At 30.8% G+C, this 21,840-nt stretch overlaps 1 protein-coding gene across 3 annotated transcripts in view; it reads left to right on the top strand.

Annotated features, from left to right (window-relative positions):
* Positions 1-21,577, top strand: part of LOC100164681 — a 56,938-nt gene extending 35,361 nt beyond the window's left edge. Inside the window, exons 3-8 of one of the 3 annotated variants that reach the window (XM_008188905.3) lie at positions 7,561-7,795; positions 8,758-8,871; positions 8,966-9,174; positions 11,019-11,123; positions 16,242-16,511; positions 20,835-21,577. In XM_008188905.3, coding sequence (XP_008187127.1) covers positions 7,561-7,795; positions 8,758-8,871; positions 8,966-9,174; positions 11,019-11,123; positions 16,242-16,511; positions 20,835-21,337 — 1,436 coding nt within the window. In that variant the 3' untranslated portion in view covers positions 21,338-21,577. Of the gene's footprint in view, positions 1-7,560; positions 7,796-8,757; positions 8,872-8,965; positions 9,175-11,018; positions 11,124-16,241; positions 16,518-20,834 lie in introns of all 3 variants that reach the window. The other 2 variants (XM_001945973.5, XM_016807720.2) reach the window with 2 other exon arrangements.
* Positions 21,578-21,840: the final 263 nt, after the last annotated feature.

Raw genomic sequence — 21,840 nt, 5'->3', positions numbered from 1 at the left:
ATGAGCTCTAGTCGCGTGTTATGAATGTTGTACTTCCAACTATCGAGCCGTGAAACGTCTGTTTACGAAAATCGACGGCGACCATTATAGAAAAATATAATATGCCAATATCACATCGATCAGAGCAGGAAGTCATCTGCATCGTAATAGTATTCGTACACTTTTGTGGTGGTGAGCCATATACCATATTATATATTATTATAGTAAGTATCGAGGGGATTCGATGCAGACGGGTCGTTTTATTGCATCAAGTTTTAATTGCACTGCTGCCGCGTTCTACACGCCACTGGCCGGTATTTACAGACTACGAGCACACCACAACTGTCGAATAAAAAAAACAAAAAAATGATGTTGTAAAAAAAATAGGGTTGTTCTTCGTAACGACAATACTTCCGGTGTTGTCGGTTTTGTGTTTTAATAATATCGATTATATTTCGATGTAGGTGCCTACTCTACTGCAATAGTAAATCATCTTCTAACGCGATCCCTATTATAGTATTATTATATTTTTTCGAGTGTCAATGACTGAAACAAACATCATTGTTTATTCGGGAACCAAACCGTGAATTGTGTCACTACCTAACATGTCCTCCGTAGGTCCTCAAAACTTCATGATTTTTAATCGATCATTTTAAATCATTGTCTAACTGTGATGCTGCAGGTGATGTACATAATATTTTAGCAATGTCGACTGGTAAAAAAACTCTTGATTTGGATGGTAAAAATATAAAAACAAAAACATAATCGCAAGGTATAATGAATCATTTGGATCAAAGACGATCCGGGCTGAGGTAGGTTTATCCGAAAATTGTTAGGTGACATTTTATTTGTTTGTAGAAATTTTCTTTACAGAGTTGTTTGGTTTCTCTCCACGATTTTATAGCGAGCTTTTGGAAATATTCATTAATATTAACCGTCTAAAGAAAATCTGTGATAAGACTGCATAATAATATTTGGAAGTGCAGAAAACGTGATCATAAAAGCGATAGTGAAGGATAATTCCATTGAGGGTTAAAACAATTAGGGCGTATTGATAGTATTAATGATATCCTATGAACGCTGGGCGAATATTTTTTAATTTCTTTTGTTGTATAATATTGTTGTTGTTGAAATTTATTTTAATTTCGAATTTGTGAACAATTTCGAAATATTGGCTGTGACGAATTACTGCGGTTAACCATTTTTTATATTCATTATTTTCTGTTAAAGTTCTGTTGGAATTTAATTAAAATGTTAAAACAAAATTATCAACGACAAATATTGATGACGTTTCAAACTTTCTTCGGGATAATAAAATAAATTATTCAATGCAGCCATTTTCAAAGACAGATTTGTTTTTATGGACTTTTATTTCCGCCGTTATTCAATTCGTTAGTGTTAATAAGTATTCCGGCTTGAATTTCTTTCATGAAACGGCAATCTCCAAAACATTTTATGAAGGTTTAAATTTAGTTTCTATATAGAACGAAAGAGCTATTGTTTTTGAAATAAATTATCATTTTTACTTTTTTTATATAATATATCTTCGGGTAATAAATATGCTTGTATATTTCATTTTAGAATATTCTCATCCATCAAAAATGAACGGGTCTTTATATAAATACATTAAATTACAAAATGTTGATTTGTTTTTTTAGGGTATTAAAATGTAAAACAAATATTTTCATCCAACTTAAAAGTGTAATACTCATGTTTTTCTGTTTGTTATAGGATTTAAAATCGATATCGTGATTAATAAAAAACTAAACAACTCTTATTCAGACAAATAGTTATTTGGATTGTTCGAATGCTTTAATTAGCTTTTGCATTTGTTTTACAGCAAGTAATTATTATATCTCAGTGCAAAGTGTTTTCAGTGAGACTTATCGTGTGAATCACGAGTGTCTTAAGTGATTCTATTTTATGTTTATGCATTTTTTTATAGAGTAAAATATTTGTTTTTATATGTGTTTCGAAAATCGTAGCTTACAGAATATTGTGACCATCGATATTATTACGGAAAAGAAAACCAAATTTTTTTATCGATTTAATATTCAGTCGTCTTAGAAAGTGGTTTAGTTGTGGCGTTTTTTTTTTATTATGGTCCTCCGATACGACTTGTATTTTAATTTGAATTCTTGGTCATTTTAAAGTGCAGCCCAAGCATATACCTATACTTATAACTTATAAACCAAGCCATTATGTTTCGACGGACCAAAATAAATGGAGATACAGTCGTACCACCTCATACAGGGTGATTTACAAAGAATTATGCTCACCACAATTTTCCTCAAGTTATTTATAATTAAACTCTGATTATTATGTATACTGAAGAGTTATAATTATAGGTATAAATTTGTTTTGTTATCAGAAGAAGTGTCCTGGCAATAAAGTTTTTTGTTCAAATGAGTGTACACTATTTTATATTATCTATTGTAAGGATATGATTTTTTTTTAAATGTCGATTTACATTAATTGAAATTAAAACAAGTATAGTTTTTTAGTTAATAAGCTTTAAGACATAAAGATAATATAATCCTCGATAATTTATGTTTAGGAGATAGGGGACTATTATAATGATTTAGAAATAATCATGATGATTGTTATTAATTTATTCATAACTCTTTAACTGTCTGAGTATAAAGAGTAGGTACTTACTAGATTTAAATACGAATATATTTTATTTTTTTTGTAAAACTGTTACCACTTAAGTACTATTATCCTTAATAGGTAGTAAATACAGTTAAATAACTCGGAAACCCATCGTTCGAATTTCGATTTTTATGAATTAAAATTATCCAAAAGATCATCATTATTCTGTTTAACAATTGTATTGTATTAAAAGAGATTAGTCATCAAACTACTTATTTAAAAATACGTTCTTTAAAATATATTCCAAACGTTATATTTTGAATAATTATGTATACGTATATTATTTTAGGACAAAATCGGTGGGTGAGTATGGTTGGCCGCGAATCACCCTGTATAATAAAACATTGGCCAATCATCCCACTTGCGTACTATTGTACTTTGTGAACGGATGCTAAAGGTCACCGAAAAGGATTATTAAACATGGTTATAAGTATAGTGCCGTCCAACGAGGGATCCCGAATACGTATCGAGATATTATGTCTGTACAGGGATTTCTATTTTATTTTCAAAGCGGCTTTCAGTCGAGAGGACATCGAATCGAATGTTGTCGATTATTGTACAACGCACTCGCTACCTGGGTCAGTACCCGGCTCGCGTGCATCTTTCGGTATTTGTTTTTGTTTTTGCGGTGAATCGCAAGTGAAAAACAATGGCTTGGGATTTGGGATGCGTGCGAAAGTCGTCCGGTGTCTGTATAATATTATTGTTTGGTGAGCGACCGAGTTGAATAACTATATAGGTAGACGATTATACGGTTAGGTCATCGTTGCAATAATATTATAATTTATACGGAAACCGACGATGGCGCGCCCCCACGTATCCGTCTGCCACGACTGTGAAAAATAAAATAATAACAATAATCGTTATAGAGGTACCTATACTATAATAATAAGCCTACCTATATATGCACAACAAACCAAATCGAAACGAGGTCGTCATTTTTTGTATACTCTATACCTACACGACTTCCTACATTTTTGTCATCCCGAGAATCAACGCAGGTTTCCATTATGTACCTATAAAATACTTTCGGACACTATATAATATAAACACAATAATATATTATAATATATTATGTATATTATGTATTATATATGTCGATTCATCAATCATGATGCTCATTACCCTTTAATCCTGTCATTTGTTCGATTTCTGTATTTTGGATTTTATATGTTCATTAATTAAAGTCGTTAAAGACTATAATATTATTTTCAAATGCATGTATTTTTTATACCATTTACGATGTGTTCGGTAGGTTTTGGTTCGTGGCCCAAGGCGATAAAAATGAGAGCCACTAAACAATACATATGAAAATGTCGATGCATCTAAATCTCGGTCTATACTCTATAGTAGGCTATAGATACGCTAAACTTTATCTACTAACAAATAACAATGATAATAAACTAACCGTCTGAATTTTGATTTTTAGGAGCATTAACATTAAAAAAAAAAATAAAACACATGAAAATTCAGTGTAAAAAGTAGATGAAAAAAGAAGATCGTGTCTCCACAGAACACTTCTCAAATTGTGTAAAAAGAATCTAAACGTAATTTAAAAAGATTATGCTCTTTCAGTATACTATATACGCTTATACTTACATACCTATATAATATCTTCTCGACAATTTCAAAAATACATTATTAAAGGATAAAAGGAGAGTGTGAATGCTCGGTGAATCGCCCTGTAAATTATACTGTGGTTTAAAGAGTGATGTCGTAAGTAAAATCTGTTGGCGTCGTAATATTATTTATATGATTATTGCCGTCGAGGTGGCGAAATAATAACATGACGATGAAAAAAAAGACTTCTCGTGGTTCAATGCGCTCGACGATCGATACACATAATTACAAGTAGGCTGTAATACAGTATATTAAACCTAAATTAACGAAAAACTTACGAATCATCGTCCACCGGATAAGCGTGAACTGTGCGTGCATATTTAGGTTGACAGGATGTGTGTGTGTGTGTGTGTGTGTGTTTCTGCATGTTTATGCTTCGAGCATAAAACCGACCCTCTCTATTTGGTTGGATCTTTTTTGGTGGACGACGCAGACGACGTGCATGTAGAGCGTTACAAATCTCTATTGATATATATCCCGGTCGCGCTGTGACACGTGAGGATGTATTTTTTTATTCGATTATTTTTTTCCTTCGTCTATGTATAATATGTTCAGGCCATGGCTAATTAATATAAGATTTAAGATTATAATTGCATGAGTCGTAGTTTTCACTTCGGAAAGTGAACGAAAATCGATTTGTCCGCCTATAGATCTGACGATTGCTGGGAGCGAGTAAAGCGACGACAGGAAACGTATTTTTTTTCGCTAATCAAAGCTAAACCCAGTACATAGCCCTTGTTCTTAATTTCTTATAACTGTTATATGATTATCGTATATTTTATTGATCCTATATTTTCGACATTTCTACAGTGATGGTATATGTAATGACGTCGAGTAATACAGTTAAAATTCAAAACAATACTATAGATACTTATGGATTTGTGTCATCAATCATTTTACTTAAAGGTGATATTTAATGTTATGACTTAAAACTTGTGAAAAAAGTGTTTTTATTACATAAGCGTATAGCAGTAAGTGCAATAATTGTTTGTGTTTTATAATTTTTGATAAATTATTTTGTTTTTATTTTTTGTAAATAATTCTGACAAAAAGTGTATACAACTCCAAACATTGGTCACCATTATTGTATATACAGATCATTGCAGTTACCTACAATCATATACATTGCACACAATATAATATGAGAATTTATTGAATAACTATCGCATAAATACATTGGTATTAAGGTACAAGGCTTGATTGAAAATACATCACCACTTAGATATAATCTTAATAAAAAAAAACAACAAAAGATTTGTTTTAATCATAATTTAATAACTGGCATAGTAATTAACACGGTAATTTGTTAATAAACTAGACAAATAATATTATACGCATACATTTTTTTAATAACAATCCACGTCATTAAACTAATTGTTTAACATCTTATATAATTATATTATATTGCGTTTTACCATGTAATTTATTTAAACATACAATTTTTATTATTTTGTTTTTCGTAATATTATTTTTATGCCTAATTTTAATAAAATACAAATTAGGTTGGTACTCAACATTTATTTTTCTTGACATATTTAAAGAGATCCAATATTTTAAATTTCAGTTAATTTTCATTATCATAATTGAGTTAATATAACCATCAACAAAAAAATTAATGAATCAAGTTATGAAAAGTAGTTAGTGTTAAATTATAATCAATAATCATATTATATAAATTTGGTGTATAGCATTATAACAATATTTTAAATAATAATATGAAATGACGTTGGTTGACACGAAAGTTTTAAGATTTTTGTCTCTTTCAATTTTGTGTAATTCATCTATAGATTTTTGTCAAGTACATTATATATGATATATCTAGTAATTAAATACCATTTTCTTAGACCTTAGTTCCTAAAATGTTATATACTTTTAGGCAAATAGTTTGACATAGTCTTAAAAACAAATCATTTTAGAAGTAATATAGTATTGCGTATACTTAATTAAACAAAATTGTATCTCGCATTCCTGTTATTTTATTTTAGACTAACCTTTGCGGCTCATAAACTAATGTATACGATACTGAGCGAGATTTTTTTCTTTAGACACTTTTTCTGATATAGTATACGAGTAAAGGCGTGAATTAAAAAAAAAGAAAGTATGTAAAAATTCCTTAATTGTTTGAAATTTGAATTTTGTTTGAACTTTACGATTAGGTAAACAAATTAAAGTGTCATAAGTTAAAAGTTTTAAATGTATTATACTAGTGACGCAAGTTGAGATGCAGCTTTTAAAATTCCACCAAAAGTAAAACAATAGAAACAGTTTATCGAGTATCACCAAATAATTTATACTGCTTTATTAAACAAAGCACAATTTATTACAATCGTAGACTTATGTTTGTCTGTATAGCCGTAAAAAATGTATGACAAATTTGCAAGTTATTTATCGACGTGGAAATTTGTTACAAATTAGCTGCAAGTAAATTACATTAAAATTGGATCGATTGGACATAGTTGTGACAACGTAACTTTACGAACGTCAAATATATATTAATTTTCCGATTATCAATTTGGTTTCATTATTATATAATGATAACAAAACATGATTGATTACAAATAATTTTTTATTTTTTGTTGACTAATTGAAATCACTTTAAGCTTTAGGTTGTTACTTATTGTGTCTGATTTACAGAGTTTGCTTACAGTACATTATTTTCGAGTCTCTACAGTCAACCTGCCTTACAGTATTTTAGTATAAAAAAAACTTTGTTTAATTAAGCAGGCTTTGTTGTTTAAATAAGAAAGTCATTTTAACTATTGTTAAACTTTAATCAGTAGAACCGCACTTGGCCCGATGATTTTACGAAACCACTTTAGTCTCGCATATAAGGCACTTTAGATAAACGTGTTTGATAAATATTCACCAAGTATTTAGTAAAGAGCTTTGGTGTCTTACAGTGTTTGATAATAATAAATAATAATAACACTGGCAACCCACCCTCCATATCACTAGACTGATAATTAAAACAACTTGTTTGTGTTTAATAAGGAACCTACGAAATCGCCGTGCATATATCGATGGTTAACGCATCAATTTTTTTCAAAATATTGTTTGTCTTATTGATGTTTGCAGTATTTTGTTCACAAGAAGTTGAACTGTATAGGATATTAAATATCTATTCTTAAAATGGAATTGTTTTAAATATTTTCAAACAATAATAATTTGTGGTTCCAGAAAAATGTGTAATTCTCCGTACTACGCGTCATGTCAATATTATGTTCGCTTATAACCGCATGTCATCGATATTATGTTTCAAATTGTATATGGACGGCTTTTTCAGTTGATTAAAAATTTGTTTTGTTTTAGGTTACGGTCACATCGCTCCGAAAACCCTGAACGGAAAAATAGCCACTATATTTTACGCGATTGTCGGTATACCGCTGATGCTCCTGTGCCTGTCTAATATCGGTGACATAATGGCGCATTCCTTCAGGTTCCTCTACTGGAAAGTATGTTGCTACACGTGCACCAGGCGGCAGAGACGAGTGCAGTCTCTAAGGAGATCCCGCAGTCAAAGGTCCACTACAAGATCACATGGCGGGTAAGATTTTAAGCGTATATATATATATATATGTACCCGGTTTTGGATTTACATATTTTAACCCAGTCAAAGCACGTTCACTTGTTATATATAATTCCCTAATGACCCACATAGCACTAGGTATTGCACGTCAAGTCTAATGGGTTTTGGCTTCATCCAGTATAGTTGTATCACCAGAATTTAATGCATTGCGTTTATATATATAATATATTATATTGTTTATTGATCATGTTGTATTTTTGTGCAGTTACTGTCTTTCAAGTATAGCCAGTATAGGTATGTAAGGGAGGATCATTATATTAAGCTGCGTCAACATTGATCGTGAGCATATCATTATTTGTATATAATTCAATTATTTAATTGTTTTCATTTTAATCGTTGTCTCACTTAATCGAAATCACATAATATGAATTATAGACATTTTATTTACGCTTGTGCAAAGACATTCAATATTATATTTTTTATTTTTATTAGATAGAACCGATTTTTTAGTTTTAGATATTGTATATTTTTCTTTAGTCGGACTTGGATTATACTGGATATTATTAGGTACTATCATTTATAATATAATAATATGGTAATTACTAATTTAAGATTTTTGAAATATTTTAATTATTTAGTTGGGTAACGTAGGATTAATTTAAGTTCGGATTTCCGTATACAATAGTTGTTAAATTAGTATTACATATAAATATATTATTATTTTATAGACATAATATTAAGTCATCACGTTTCATGCGTGCATAGAGTACCTCCAGTACTTAATCCGTATTAAACAACTTAACATAATATGATTAGTTGACAAATCTTTTTTGGTAAAGCCCCCCCAAAAAAAATACTTGATTGTTATTTTCGAAAGTCGGCTCTATAGAACGAGGCTTAAATGTTGCAATACACTGCTGCAGCGTAATCCGACGAGCGTATTTTTTTAAGAAATTTTGTACGATTATCTATTTTTCTAGTTCCAGAACCACGTCACTTAAGAGAACGGGTCGAATATCGCAGAGATCCGCAGACAGTGCTCTTGGAATGTCGGACTGTTACACCAGATCTTCTTATTCGGACACCGAATGCAGGTGAAATATATCAGCTATATTGAGTAGTAGAGTATAGTAGCTCGATGCGATTTTTGTATCGTTCTCACGATTTATTTTATACATTTTTCGCTAGATATTACGATAAAATGGAAAGAGAATACGCCATGTTCGGAGGCGGGATGCCCGTTAAAGCCCCTAACCGATATTCACAGCAGTCCAGGTACTCCGACACCGTACCGTTAAGAAGGCACTCCCCGGCCATTAAGCCTAGATCGACCAGTCAAAACAGTGGTCACCGAAATAATGCTAACCATTATTACCACGGACGATATCGAGTACAAGGTATCCATTATTGCAGTATACATATCGTATTATATAAATATTTGTAAGTCGGAGTAAAACCAAATCAATAATATTATATACATTTGGAGAACTCGAAAATTTTTCTTATGCTGTGTATCAATAGATATAATATTTATGTATATTGGTGTAATGGTTGTGTCCCGATAAATGTTTAAGTTTAGTGAATGTTAAGTTGAATGGGTTGGATAAACGCCGAGTAAATATTTTTTATCACAACTGTAATCCAGCGAACGAATTATAGGTAGATGTTTTACAAACGAGAACTGTATTGTATATCTATGCATGAAAGATTCATGTCCCTCACAACTGTGATTGATCAAATATCAAAAATGTAATCCTTTAAATTTTAGGAGATTAAAATTTTTTTTGATGATGCTTAAAACATTCAAATTTAACAGTTTAAAAAAAAATTACTGTACTTACTGTCAAAATGAAAATAATATGTACTCATAAATAAATATTAATTTGAAATAGAAAATTGATGTTAGAAACTAAAACTTATTATGTAGGTAGGTATATATAAGTGTATACCTATTATTAATTTATGTTCATAAAATGATTGTTGTGGAAATAAAATAAATATTAACTGATAAAACCCGAGGGCTGAGAAGTAGAAAAGTTAGATCGATCCAAACAATGTTTTGATGTTTTCTTATATTTTTCAAAGTTTACTACTTTCATAGTTATTAAACAAATCATTAGCACCGTAATAAATTTGGTTTTAATGCAGGATCGTAAATTATCTTTAAAAACTAACATTAAAACTACGGTCTTACTCCAAAGTACCAACATAGTTATAGAAACTTAATAGATATAGTTTTTCATTTCACTAACACCTTTCATTCGTATAAATATTCCCAAAATGTGAACTACAAAGTACACCTATGTGGAGTAAAAACCAGTAACGCACGTAGATATCATTAATTATAATAAACGTTCCTTTTACGTATTATGAATTTTAAACCATATAAAACCATTAAAACACATTATAAATTTAAAATTAGGACTTATGTTTTGCCTGGCCAGGACCAAGAACATGGTTAAATATTTTAATATTTTAATTTCGTTACATGCGCGTAGTGCGTATATATTATAAGTTGGATCCAAATAATATTATTATGCATTTATAATAATTCTTTAGGTACTTAATGTTTTACGAATTATTTGTTTAAACGCAAATTGTGACTTATATAGATTATGATGTACATTACGAGAAATACCTGCTATTTAATTTTAATAATATACCTATATTGATTATTATTTTTAATTAGAAACATTTTTAACATCCATAATTTAATAAAAGATATAATATAATATATTCACGAAAACTGCAAATTTTTTACATAAAACTTTCATAATGAGTATTAAACAAAAATTTGATAATAATCTGTTTCAAATAATATTCGCTTATCAAAGATTATTCAATACGTCATCTTGTTTTAGTTTTCTAAAGAATCAATTTGCGTCATTTTGTTTTTACTTTTATTATATACTTTTACTTATATATTATTCCCCAGAGAAATGTTTAGTCTGGATAAAGATTATTTTTATAAGAATCTTCTTGAACGTAAGACCTTTTCATTCTAGGGAAATGATATACCATAGTATTTCAGTTACATTTTAAAAATCGTATATATATATCATTCATTTTACTGGGAAAAACCATCAATATAATTGTGTGTTGGATTAATAATGTATTGCGATGACATTAAGTTAAGTACCCAACTGTACCAATGTGACTATTTTATGGAGGACAATGAAAATTAATAGGGTTTATTTTAATCATTGGATGGTATTTTAAATTTATTTTTTCATTTTGTTAGATCCAAGTTATTCCGACGGTGATCAACTAGATGGACCAGAACTGCAGCAAGTGCCATCGATTTTATTTAACAAATATGCACTGGACAGGGAAGAATCTAGAAGAAGTAAGTTTTCGAAAAATGTCTGTTATATTTTTGGACAAGTATTGACATAATCAAAGTAACAGCGTCATCCTCATAATTTACAATTTCCATTGACTGTAACGTCAATAAAATATATTATAGTGGGGCCTGGTGTGGCTCGGTTATTGGCCTCACTCACTAACATGTTATAAGGTCAAGCATTGGCTAGCGTCGCGAGTTCCCAGATGGGCGACCGTTTGGGTATTTAGTGACGAATCGTCGCAACACATACACGTAACCTCAACCAACTGCAATCTCCCTACAAAATGTTAATGGCCAAAGTTGCCGATGATTAAGATCAATAATAAAAAAAAAGAAAAACTATAGTATTTTCCATGGTTGTATAATGTGTTGAGATAAACCATATTTTAATGGCAAAAATTATAAATACCCAATAATTGACGAATATAATGCAAATTAATGTGAATATTGATACGGAAAAACAAATTAATGTACCTAATATTACAATATATCAATAGATGCTCGTTATAAAATAATTTAATAGTTTACACTCTGTATTTAACAGTTATTATATAATTTTACAATATATTCAAAACGTAAAGTTCAACTTAAAACTAACACGGTAATTACTGAAAAACTCGATATGAATAAAAAAAAACGAACAATACATGTAGAAAACAATTTAAAACTAATAATAGTTTAAATTAATTAGTTTATAATTTATAATAATGATTAATACGAGTATAATACATTTTATAATAATTATATATTACCTATGTATAAAATTTAGTTATTTATTTTTCATATTTCCAAGTTACAGTTGAATAAAATTTTTTTTTTTTACTCATTACGTAATATATAAATTAATTACATCGTATTGGGTCACTCAAAGCACAATCTGTAATAACTATAATAAGAACGAAGGATTTACACAATCATTGAATATTTACGATTGTAATATTTAAGTAGGTATTTATTGCTATTTGGTTTTGTATTCGCTTCGACGTTTTTTTTAACCACTGTTATTGTCTCACTTGTTTTTCCGTATTATTTTTCACCTAGAACAATATAAATTGAATTTTTTACGAAATAGAAAACTCAGACGTGACATTAATCTGGGTAGGTTGCTCTATGACATTTTACTGTTTGGACGTTTCTAACTGAACTATATATTTTATATATAAATACGTATGTGTATATATACAATTTATGTGTTGGCATACAGTAACATAAAACTGTTTGCAGAAAGAATGAAAAACCTTGTAAATAAATTATAGCTTCCTTATTTCTCCAATGATTTATAATAATTACATTTCCGAGACATTTCAAATATGCTTCGGTAGAAGGTTCATACGCATAATATAATGCGCCTGAACGTCTAATGTAATTAATAAAATAATATAATTAATAATAGGCTATATAGCAAGGTGTAGTGTTGTTCCTTGTTAGCGATGTTTTTTGTCAAGAAAAAAAAAGATAACCTGAACAGTGTACATACATTAAATTCATATACATTTTGTAGTCTACTTTAACATAACAATGTAACACACTTTTTATTAATATTTTCTAATATTACGCTATTTTATATTTTATTTTGGTTACTATACATTTATTAGGTTATATTATATAATATATTGTCTTTTCACGAGGATCTAATCCTGATTAGTTAGTAAACAGAAGTGACATTGAAATCCGTTACGGTTTTACGTTTTTGCTGTTACTGTTTGAAATTGATTATTCCAAATATAATATATTTTGAATTAAACAAATATTGGATAATTCAATAGTATTCAAAAACATAAGTACTATTTATTTTGTTCCTTATTAATTTTAATATATTTTTTACGTGATACGCGTGTCAGGTATCTCATTCTTATTCAAAACATATACTTATTATAATAAACTTCATCGGAAATGTCAATATGAAGAAAATAAATATGTAAATGTGGTTCGCTATTTGGTTTATTTATGCTATTTATTACAAAGTCATACCAAAGTTTTTATGAAGTTGAGTTTTTCACCACCGAATCGCTTACAAGTCCAAAACTTGTTGTATACCTTATTCAATTGTATAATATTTTGCCAACCTTTTATTTAAGACATAAATTACTCGCGACAACAATTCTCATTTTATTTATATAATTTATCGTAGTAAAACAATGCAATTGCATGTTCCTATATAAAATAATGATGCTTACTTTATTTTATAATATAAACTTATAAAGATGATTTGTTTGGCTATTATGCTGATTAAAACCAGAAAAAAAAAATAATAAGTACCTAATAATTAGTACCTACGATAAATATTACGATAAAATAAAGATCAATTTAAAGGTAAATACGATACTATGAAATATAATTAAAAAACAGATATAGTTATTTTATTATTGCTACCTAAGACCTATCGTTATAATGTTGTAAGTAACTAATAAAATGTACGTTTAATAAGATTTTTTTTATTTCCCATGTTACATATTTCTATTTTATAAATAGTATAAATATTATGCATATATGCTGTTGAGTGTATGTTAATAATTTAAAAATAAGATTAAAATGCAATACATTTAACCGGTAGTTCATATCCCTTAATCTGGATGCATTTCAGCCGTTTTAATTTAATTTGAAAGTTAGGTACCTAAAATTAAAATACATTAACACGAAATGAATAAAGTGCGGGAATGGGATAAATAATTAAAATTAAAGTAGATTTATTACACACGATTTCCCACAAAAGTGAACCAGCCTGAAATTTGTAATAATTATACAAAATAATAGGTAGTCAAAAGTATTTCTAATCTAAAATCTCATTAATATTATTTTTGTTATACATATTTTGCTTATGTGAAATTATTTTGGTTAAATGTATTGGCTATACTTTACCTAAGTTGTTCGAGGAACGAGCTTCATTCTGAAAATCCCAATGACAGTAACTAACAAAAATACTGTGATATTTGTAATGGATATGTCAAATAAAATATTATAATTATTCAACTAATTACCTACAGCAGATAGTGTAAGTTCTGCCTGTCGTTCATTTTGTTTAATGACTTATTAAGAAAATTATTAAGCATAAGATGTTAAAATATCATGTACAGCAAAAGAACGTCAAAGTCATTATTTTATGTTTAAAGATTTCATTATGACTAGGTTTTTCGAAGACACCGCTACACATATATTGTATTTTACGGACATTTTTTTCCCATAACGTTTATTTGACTGTAAAACAGAATGTATAGTTGTTGGGTTATATGGTGACATTATATTGTTATTATATTTATGTGTTCTTTATCAATTATTATATTATCTATCGATAAACAATTAACTAAGAATTTGATGTAAACCAAATTATAGAAATTAATAATTATATATATATTTTTTTTACCTTTTTTTTTAATGTTAATAACTTAAACGTAGAGTTCAAGACGTATACATTGTTATTGATATATTATTTTCGATACTGACAATAATAATAATTGATTTAACTTCAACTATTTAGTGAGCTGCAAGGTGTGCCCGACTAGTTTAAAAAGTTAAATATAAAAATAAACTTGTCAATACGATAGGATTTTTTTTTATATCTATAGACAGTTGCATTTCCGCAGCTCACTCGATGCAATATTATGATGAAGTGCGAATCGTGTGACATGTGTACCTAACACACACTGTCATCGTGTTGATAGGATTATTGAGACCACAAGTACGAAGTGATGAGACAAAGTACGAAAAGGATTACAATATGTGTCTAAAATTAAGCCAAGAGATATTGAACAAAAACTCACTGGAACATAGAACACATTAATACGATTATAAATGGAACTATAATGTATTATTATTTTAGCGCATCGTATAATATTAGTCACGTCGTCTTGTTAACGGTGTTGATAAATCCAACAGTGTTGAGCTTTCCAAAATGTCCACCTATCCGATCCTTGTTTATATGGGATTCAAGAGTTTTCTTTCATAAGAAAATTGTGTAAATGATACCGTCGTTACGTATGACTTCGGTGAAAAACAGTGTTCAGCCTGGGAGATATATATTATCGTTAAAGGGGACAGTAATGCTACAACTGCAGATCTTATCGATTCAGCGAACAAAATAACTTAACATTTTTGTAACGAAAGTTGTTCTAAGTATTCGGTACTCTTGGTAATGAACCTAAAAAAGTTTTACGTTTTGAGATTGAATAGAATTGATGCCCATTTCGTTGAATGAAATACAAAATAAATTGGCCAAAGTGTATTAAACAAATAAAATCTCGGAATTGCATTAGCGTGAAATTACACGTTGTAGAGCTAGCTGGTAGGCAAAATTTGATGCACTAAAACAATTTCCTAAACATACGCAATAAGGCGGCAAAAAAAAAAAAAATAAATATACACCAAAGCTGTGCAATACGAATTGCTTATTATGTGCACAGCGCTGTATAGTAGTGTTTAGAGTCCGGTACGATAGGTGACAGTCGTCTGAGATGATAATGTAATTTGTCCGAAAACTAAAAAAAAAAAAACAGATTAAAAACCCCTAACGCGATTCAGTCATGCCATATCTAGTACATCTCGTATACACTTTATAATATTATGCCGAGTGTTCAAATAGTTAGAAGAGTGACTTTAAATAACCGTCAATTTTGATTGGCGGCTTTTTCACAAGTCGATGAAAACGTTTGATTTGTTGTAAAACGTATCTATGTTTACACGCACAAAAACATATTTATTTTTTTCAAATGGCAAAAACAGTTATTTCTATAGGCCGACGCATTTTTGTTACTGTCAATTTTGATTGGTATAATAATGTATAATACATAAAAGTGTAGCCTTTAGCATAAATGACAATAATTAAGTGTAATTATTGTGCCCGTGAAAATATTACCATATGTAGGTACTATTTATCATTCCGAACACGTTGTGTCGCTAATAAATATTTATTAATAATATGGTATTATATCACTCGTCCCCGGTGGTGTCGTCTCGTCGTGGAGTATAATCTGTTGTGAATCGTGAACGTCTATTGTCTCGTCTCGTCTCGTCTGGTCTCGTCTGGTCGTGGTTTAGTCGAGGTCGTGGTCGTCGTGGTCGTTACCCGTGTGTTTTACAATGTGCATAACAAACGAATATTATTTCCGGTGTCTGTTTTTGCAGTTCATCCGAAGCAAAGCCACGAGATCCGCCGGAACATCCGGGGTCACTCGGCTGCGCCGAATTTAGCGACGGAAACACCGTCTGGCACGTTGCGGACAAACAGCCGGAGCAAAACACCTCAGCATCTGGTCGTGGACATGCTGCCGATGGACCATCCTGACCAGGATTACTACCCGAAACCGAAATTCCGTTCGAGACATCGGAATTCCAATCAGAGTAGGTCTCGAGAAGAATTCTTGGGCGGCGGAGGCTGTGGCGGCGGTGGAGGCGGTAAGGGTGCGTATATGAGGAAAACGTCACAAATGACATACACACACACGCACACATACACACACAAATATACACATGGCTATACTGATAATAATTGGTTTTTCCTTCTTCGTCTTACATACAATTAGGTATATATATATAAAAATAAATATATAGGTAATATGTATATTATACACATTACATATGTACACCTGTAAACAAAGATTTACACTTTAGAGTAGCTTATTTTCTCCAATTACCATAATATGATTCATGAAATTAGTTGCGACCGTCATCACATTATATTAATATGTAGTAATGTAGACCCCTAAAATATTGATTCCTCGCGTACGTTTTCGGTCGTAAGACTAAATTAATCAAAACTTCCTTTCCTCATCCATAACATCTTCTAAAAAAAATTTGCATCCGTGTGTGCGTGTGCTGATAACAGAAATTTCGGACCGGCTTCGAATGAGGACTGGGCCGAAACGGACGTTTGCCATGCCGGCGTCTCGTAATCGGACGTTTGCGCGCGCGTTTCCGAACGACCGGAAGAAAATCATCGGCAGCAAACGGAACTAATTCGAGCGCCTCCGCTACCGGTGCTGATGATACGATATATTAATTACTCATCGGCACAACTGTATCTGATGCGTTTCGTAACGAGGTTGTTTTTAATAATTTGTATTAATTTTTTGTTGTAATATAATAAGGGTCTATTGAGTTATCTCTATATAGGTACTCAAAAGTTAGCAGGGGACTAGGATAGGGGAGGGGGGATTAAAATTATAATAATACTTACTTGTCCCTATTATCGTAAAACCAAAACAAACACGAATTTTGTCCACGTGAAAATATATAGGTAAGTACCTATTTAAAATAACTTCGCAATGAACTCCACTACAACGATAATCTATACCTAGGTACTATTCAGTTTTGCAGCGATGAAAATTTTTAACGCCCAGTTATGTTTTGATGAAATAAAACAGTTTACATTTAATGACAATAATATGTTAAAATTAAATTATTAATAGATGTTTTAATATATTTTGTTTTATGTCTATGAAATTTAATTTCAAATAATTTCACTGTGCATACTTTTAACAGTATTTTTGCACGTTGATGATGACATGGTTGAGTACATTTTGTATAGGTTTAGTGTAGCTTATTAGTTTTACATAAAAATGTACGTATTTAACGAATGTTATATTTTAATTTGGATGAGTACCTTTAGAAAATTAAAAACAAAACACAATATCATAATCAGCTCTATAATAATAGCTCCCCTTTGTAATATTGTTCTCTTATGTGAAAAAAACAAAATTTTAGGTCTAGGGCCGTGTAAGAGCTTATGAAGCAGAATATCGTTTTAAACAATTACTATAGTTTAAAAATAAGTTATTAATATTTGAAAAAAAAAATTGAATATAAATTACAGATTGATAGTACGTACATTTTAGCTTACGTGAATTATTCGATAATAATTTTCTTTATTTGTATGATTAAAAACGCATTAATTTATATTTGCTAAGCTCTTTGCAACGGATTAATATCATTGACCATCATTATCATACCTCCACTGTGTTTGTAGGCTTATTGATCTCTAAATGGACCTCTTGTTGCGACTGTATATAATATAATACGAATGGTTTTAGATTGGACCGTTAGCTATTCTTCATTCCAAAATAACAAACTATTTCGTTCGAGTCGACTCGGTTAGGTATTGACTCAAAACTGTATAGGAATATAACCAGAAATCTCGCATTTCACTGACGAATAAAAATCGGCCGTCGTGGTGTAGTACAAGATCAATATTTCGAATTCAAAATGCACAAAGCACTCGTAAAACGAGGTATGTAAGGATGCTATTCCACGGCGGCATTGGACGTTTTAGTGATACGACTGCGGAACGAATAATGTTGTGACGTATAGGTGGCGGTCGCCGGGCAAAACATAATTTAAGTTTCCATAGAACAACCAGGGACATAATATATATATAATAAAATCTCAAGGACCATCATTCCCCCTACATACACATCCCCCCTGACCACCGATACCAGCTAAACTACTAAACCAGCTACTAAACCAGCTCGGACGTGAATTTTTCCAGGGCATCATTAGTCTGCGTGGGGTAAGCAAAGAAAATAACCCCCCCTCCCCCGTACGGGGAGTGGAACGGGAGAGGAGAAAATAATAGAAAGGGGGTAAATTGCGGTAAGCCCGATGTTTTTTCGCGACTTGCCAGTGTGGGGAGAAATAGCTCTAGGATTAGGTTTTCGGTTTTTACCATCGTTTGCTGCTCCTGTCATTTGTGGATAAAAACGAAAACACTGGCACACACTATTTCACTATCCAACACGTCATATATTATTATAGGTATTATAATATTATGTTATATCTCCCGTTATTGTAACCGTGAACGGATATTAACTTTTTAAATATTATATCGTGGACGAGTTAAAAGGTTCTGAATTGTTTTTTTGTTTTCAAGACGTATGATGCGTTTTTATATAATCGTCGGTAATTATAAAATATACATAATACGTGGATTAAACTGTATGGTTAGTGTTTTTATCAATAGGATTTGTAAACACGAACTTATAGTTTGCTGTACGGAGTGGAATGGAAGGAAGGGCTGAATATAATAGAACGGGGTAAATGGGGGTGATGTTTTTTTCGCAACTTACCAGTGTGGGGATAAATCGCTCTAAGATTAGGTTTTCGGTTTTTACCATCGTTTGCTGCTGCTGTTATTTATGGATAAAAACGAAAACAGTGGCACATACTATTTCATTATCCAACACGTCATTTATTATATTATTATAGGTAGGTATCATAATATTATTATATTATATCGCGCTTTATTGTAATCTCTAACGGATGTACTGTTAAAATAATATTATATCGTTATAGGAGTTAAAAGGTTCTGAATTGTTTTTTTTTGTTTTCAAGTATGACGCGTTTTATATAATCGTCGGTAATTATAAAATAATATACATAATACGTAGATTAAACTGTACGGTAAATGTTTATATGAGTAGGATTCGTAAACACGAATTTACAGTTTGCCGTACAAATGCAAACGTTTGAATAATGTTGAACATTTTAATATGCACATTTAGACGGTGTGCTTTTGAAATACGTCATGTTTATGATAAATTTTAAGTACCTACGTATTATTTATATATATGTATATATAGTTTGATTTTGCTTAAATTTTGCTTACGTTTTGTTTTATCTTTATCTATAGTCTAAACTTTATTTATTTAACCTATATTTCACATCTAATTAGTATGCTAATGCATCGGTAAAGACATCGTGTTTTTGCCATTCGAAGTTTATTCAATTCATCAAAAGACAAGTTATGAAATATATACGAACGTACTTTAAACTTAAAAACATTCGATGATTATCTTTGAAAGCCAAAAGGGTTAAAGGTATAATATTATATATTTTATGATAGCATTACAATATTATGAATAAAGTTCAAATAAGTTCGTGACATTTATTTCAATAGTTTTTATTTGAATAAAAGCAAATGTTCGTGTATACCGATTTGGCAATCCTTATATACATAATTTCAAAATGAAAATGTTACTAAAAAGAGATGAAATAAAATGAAAACTGAACAAGTTTCTTGTAAAAATGAATACATATAACGACAATGACTACTATCAACAAGTATTTGAGTGTACATATAATAACTGTATTTTTATGTAATTTTATGCAATATAAATGCATAAATTCATCTCATATAAAATAAATACGTATGCTGCGCTTACGGTTGTATAGGTATACTAACTCGACATTAAAACGCCATTGAAATTCTCGTCGTTATTAACGATTTTTTTAAAAATATAATTACCCCCAGAATATTTACACAAAAATATCAGCCCCCTTCACCCAAATAACTATGAAATTTGTGCCTGCGAGGCCGATGTAATGGCGTATTTGATTTATTTGGGTGGTATATAAGTGACCATTAGGTGTAAAATTAGGGAATGCTAAAATAATTTATGTTCTACACTCTCGCAAGGTTAAGTTCCTCTAATAGACAACATTATACTATGATATTTTTTTAAAATAAGTTTACCGAATCAATAAAACAGATAGGAATATCATTTTATCATTAACTTATGAAAAATGTCAATGGTTTTCATAATAATTTATATGAGATTAAATTTATGGATATACTCTTGATATTATATTTACTCCATATTGGGAAACATTTTACAATATTATAGATTATAATAATATTATTATGTCGCAACAACGATATAACGTTTCAAATGCGAGGTTTTCTAAAAAAATTTTCTCACCTCCGACCACGGTCGTTTTCCTCAGGTAAACGTTTGGAGGTGATGGCACCCAGCCCACGCATCATGTCACCACTGGGTTTCGCCGTGAATCGGCAATACCCCCGGCGGTCGACCCGGTACAACGACTATTACGACGACATGGAACCCTATGAGTTCGACGACAACAACCCTGACCACATCAAGCCCGTGCCCATATGGCTGTGCGTGCTTCTGGTGGTCAGCTACATAATCATGGGCGCGTTCCTGTTCAAGAGCTGGGAAAACTGGGAGTTCCCGGACTCAGCGTACTTCTGCTTCATAACACTCACCACCATCGGGTTCGGCGACTTTGTGCCCGCCCAACGGGTGATGAACAAGGGCGACGACACCAAGCTGCGCATATGGTTCTGCTCGCTGTACCTGCTCTTCGGCATCGCCCTGTTGGCCATGAGTTTCAACCTCGTCCAGGAGGAGGTCATCAGCAACGTCAAGACCGTGGCCCGGCACCTGGGCATCATCAAGGACGAGGACGAGGAGGAGTCCGAGTGACGCTGCGCGCGGCACTTGTCGAACAATAGAAAATAATAATAATAATAATAATAATAATAATAATAATAATATAATATCATCGTCGAGTAGGTATAACAACAATATTATAATAATTATATGTAGGCATATAATATAGCAGGGATGGCCACAACGAGGCTCACGAGTCAGGTTCGTGCGGCTCTAAGATATTTCTATAAATAAATAAATGTTTAATAAAATTTAATATTATAATATAAATTATAACATTAGGTATTTAATATTTGACATTTAATGTTGCTTCATTTGTTATAAAATGAAAAATGTGTCTTCATTGTATAGACATATCTTAACAATGTGGTTCACCTCATATTAGCTTCATAATTTAGCGGCTCCCAAAATTAAGATTAGTGGCCACTCCTGTAATATAGGAACCGAAAACGTCGTGTTGTGACTTTCGCGTGAATATTGTTTTAAATAATATGTTACATTACTATCTTATAATTATTGTATTCTATAGGTTGACC

The sequence above is a fragment of the Acyrthosiphon pisum genome, chromosome A1 (genome assembly GCF_005508785.2).
Source record: "Acyrthosiphon pisum isolate AL4f chromosome A1, pea_aphid_22Mar2018_4r6ur, whole genome shotgun sequence".
Taxonomy (NCBI): Eukaryota; Metazoa; Arthropoda; class Insecta; order Hemiptera; family Aphididae; genus Acyrthosiphon; species Acyrthosiphon pisum.
This window is presented reverse-complemented; position numbering and strand designations above follow the sequence as displayed.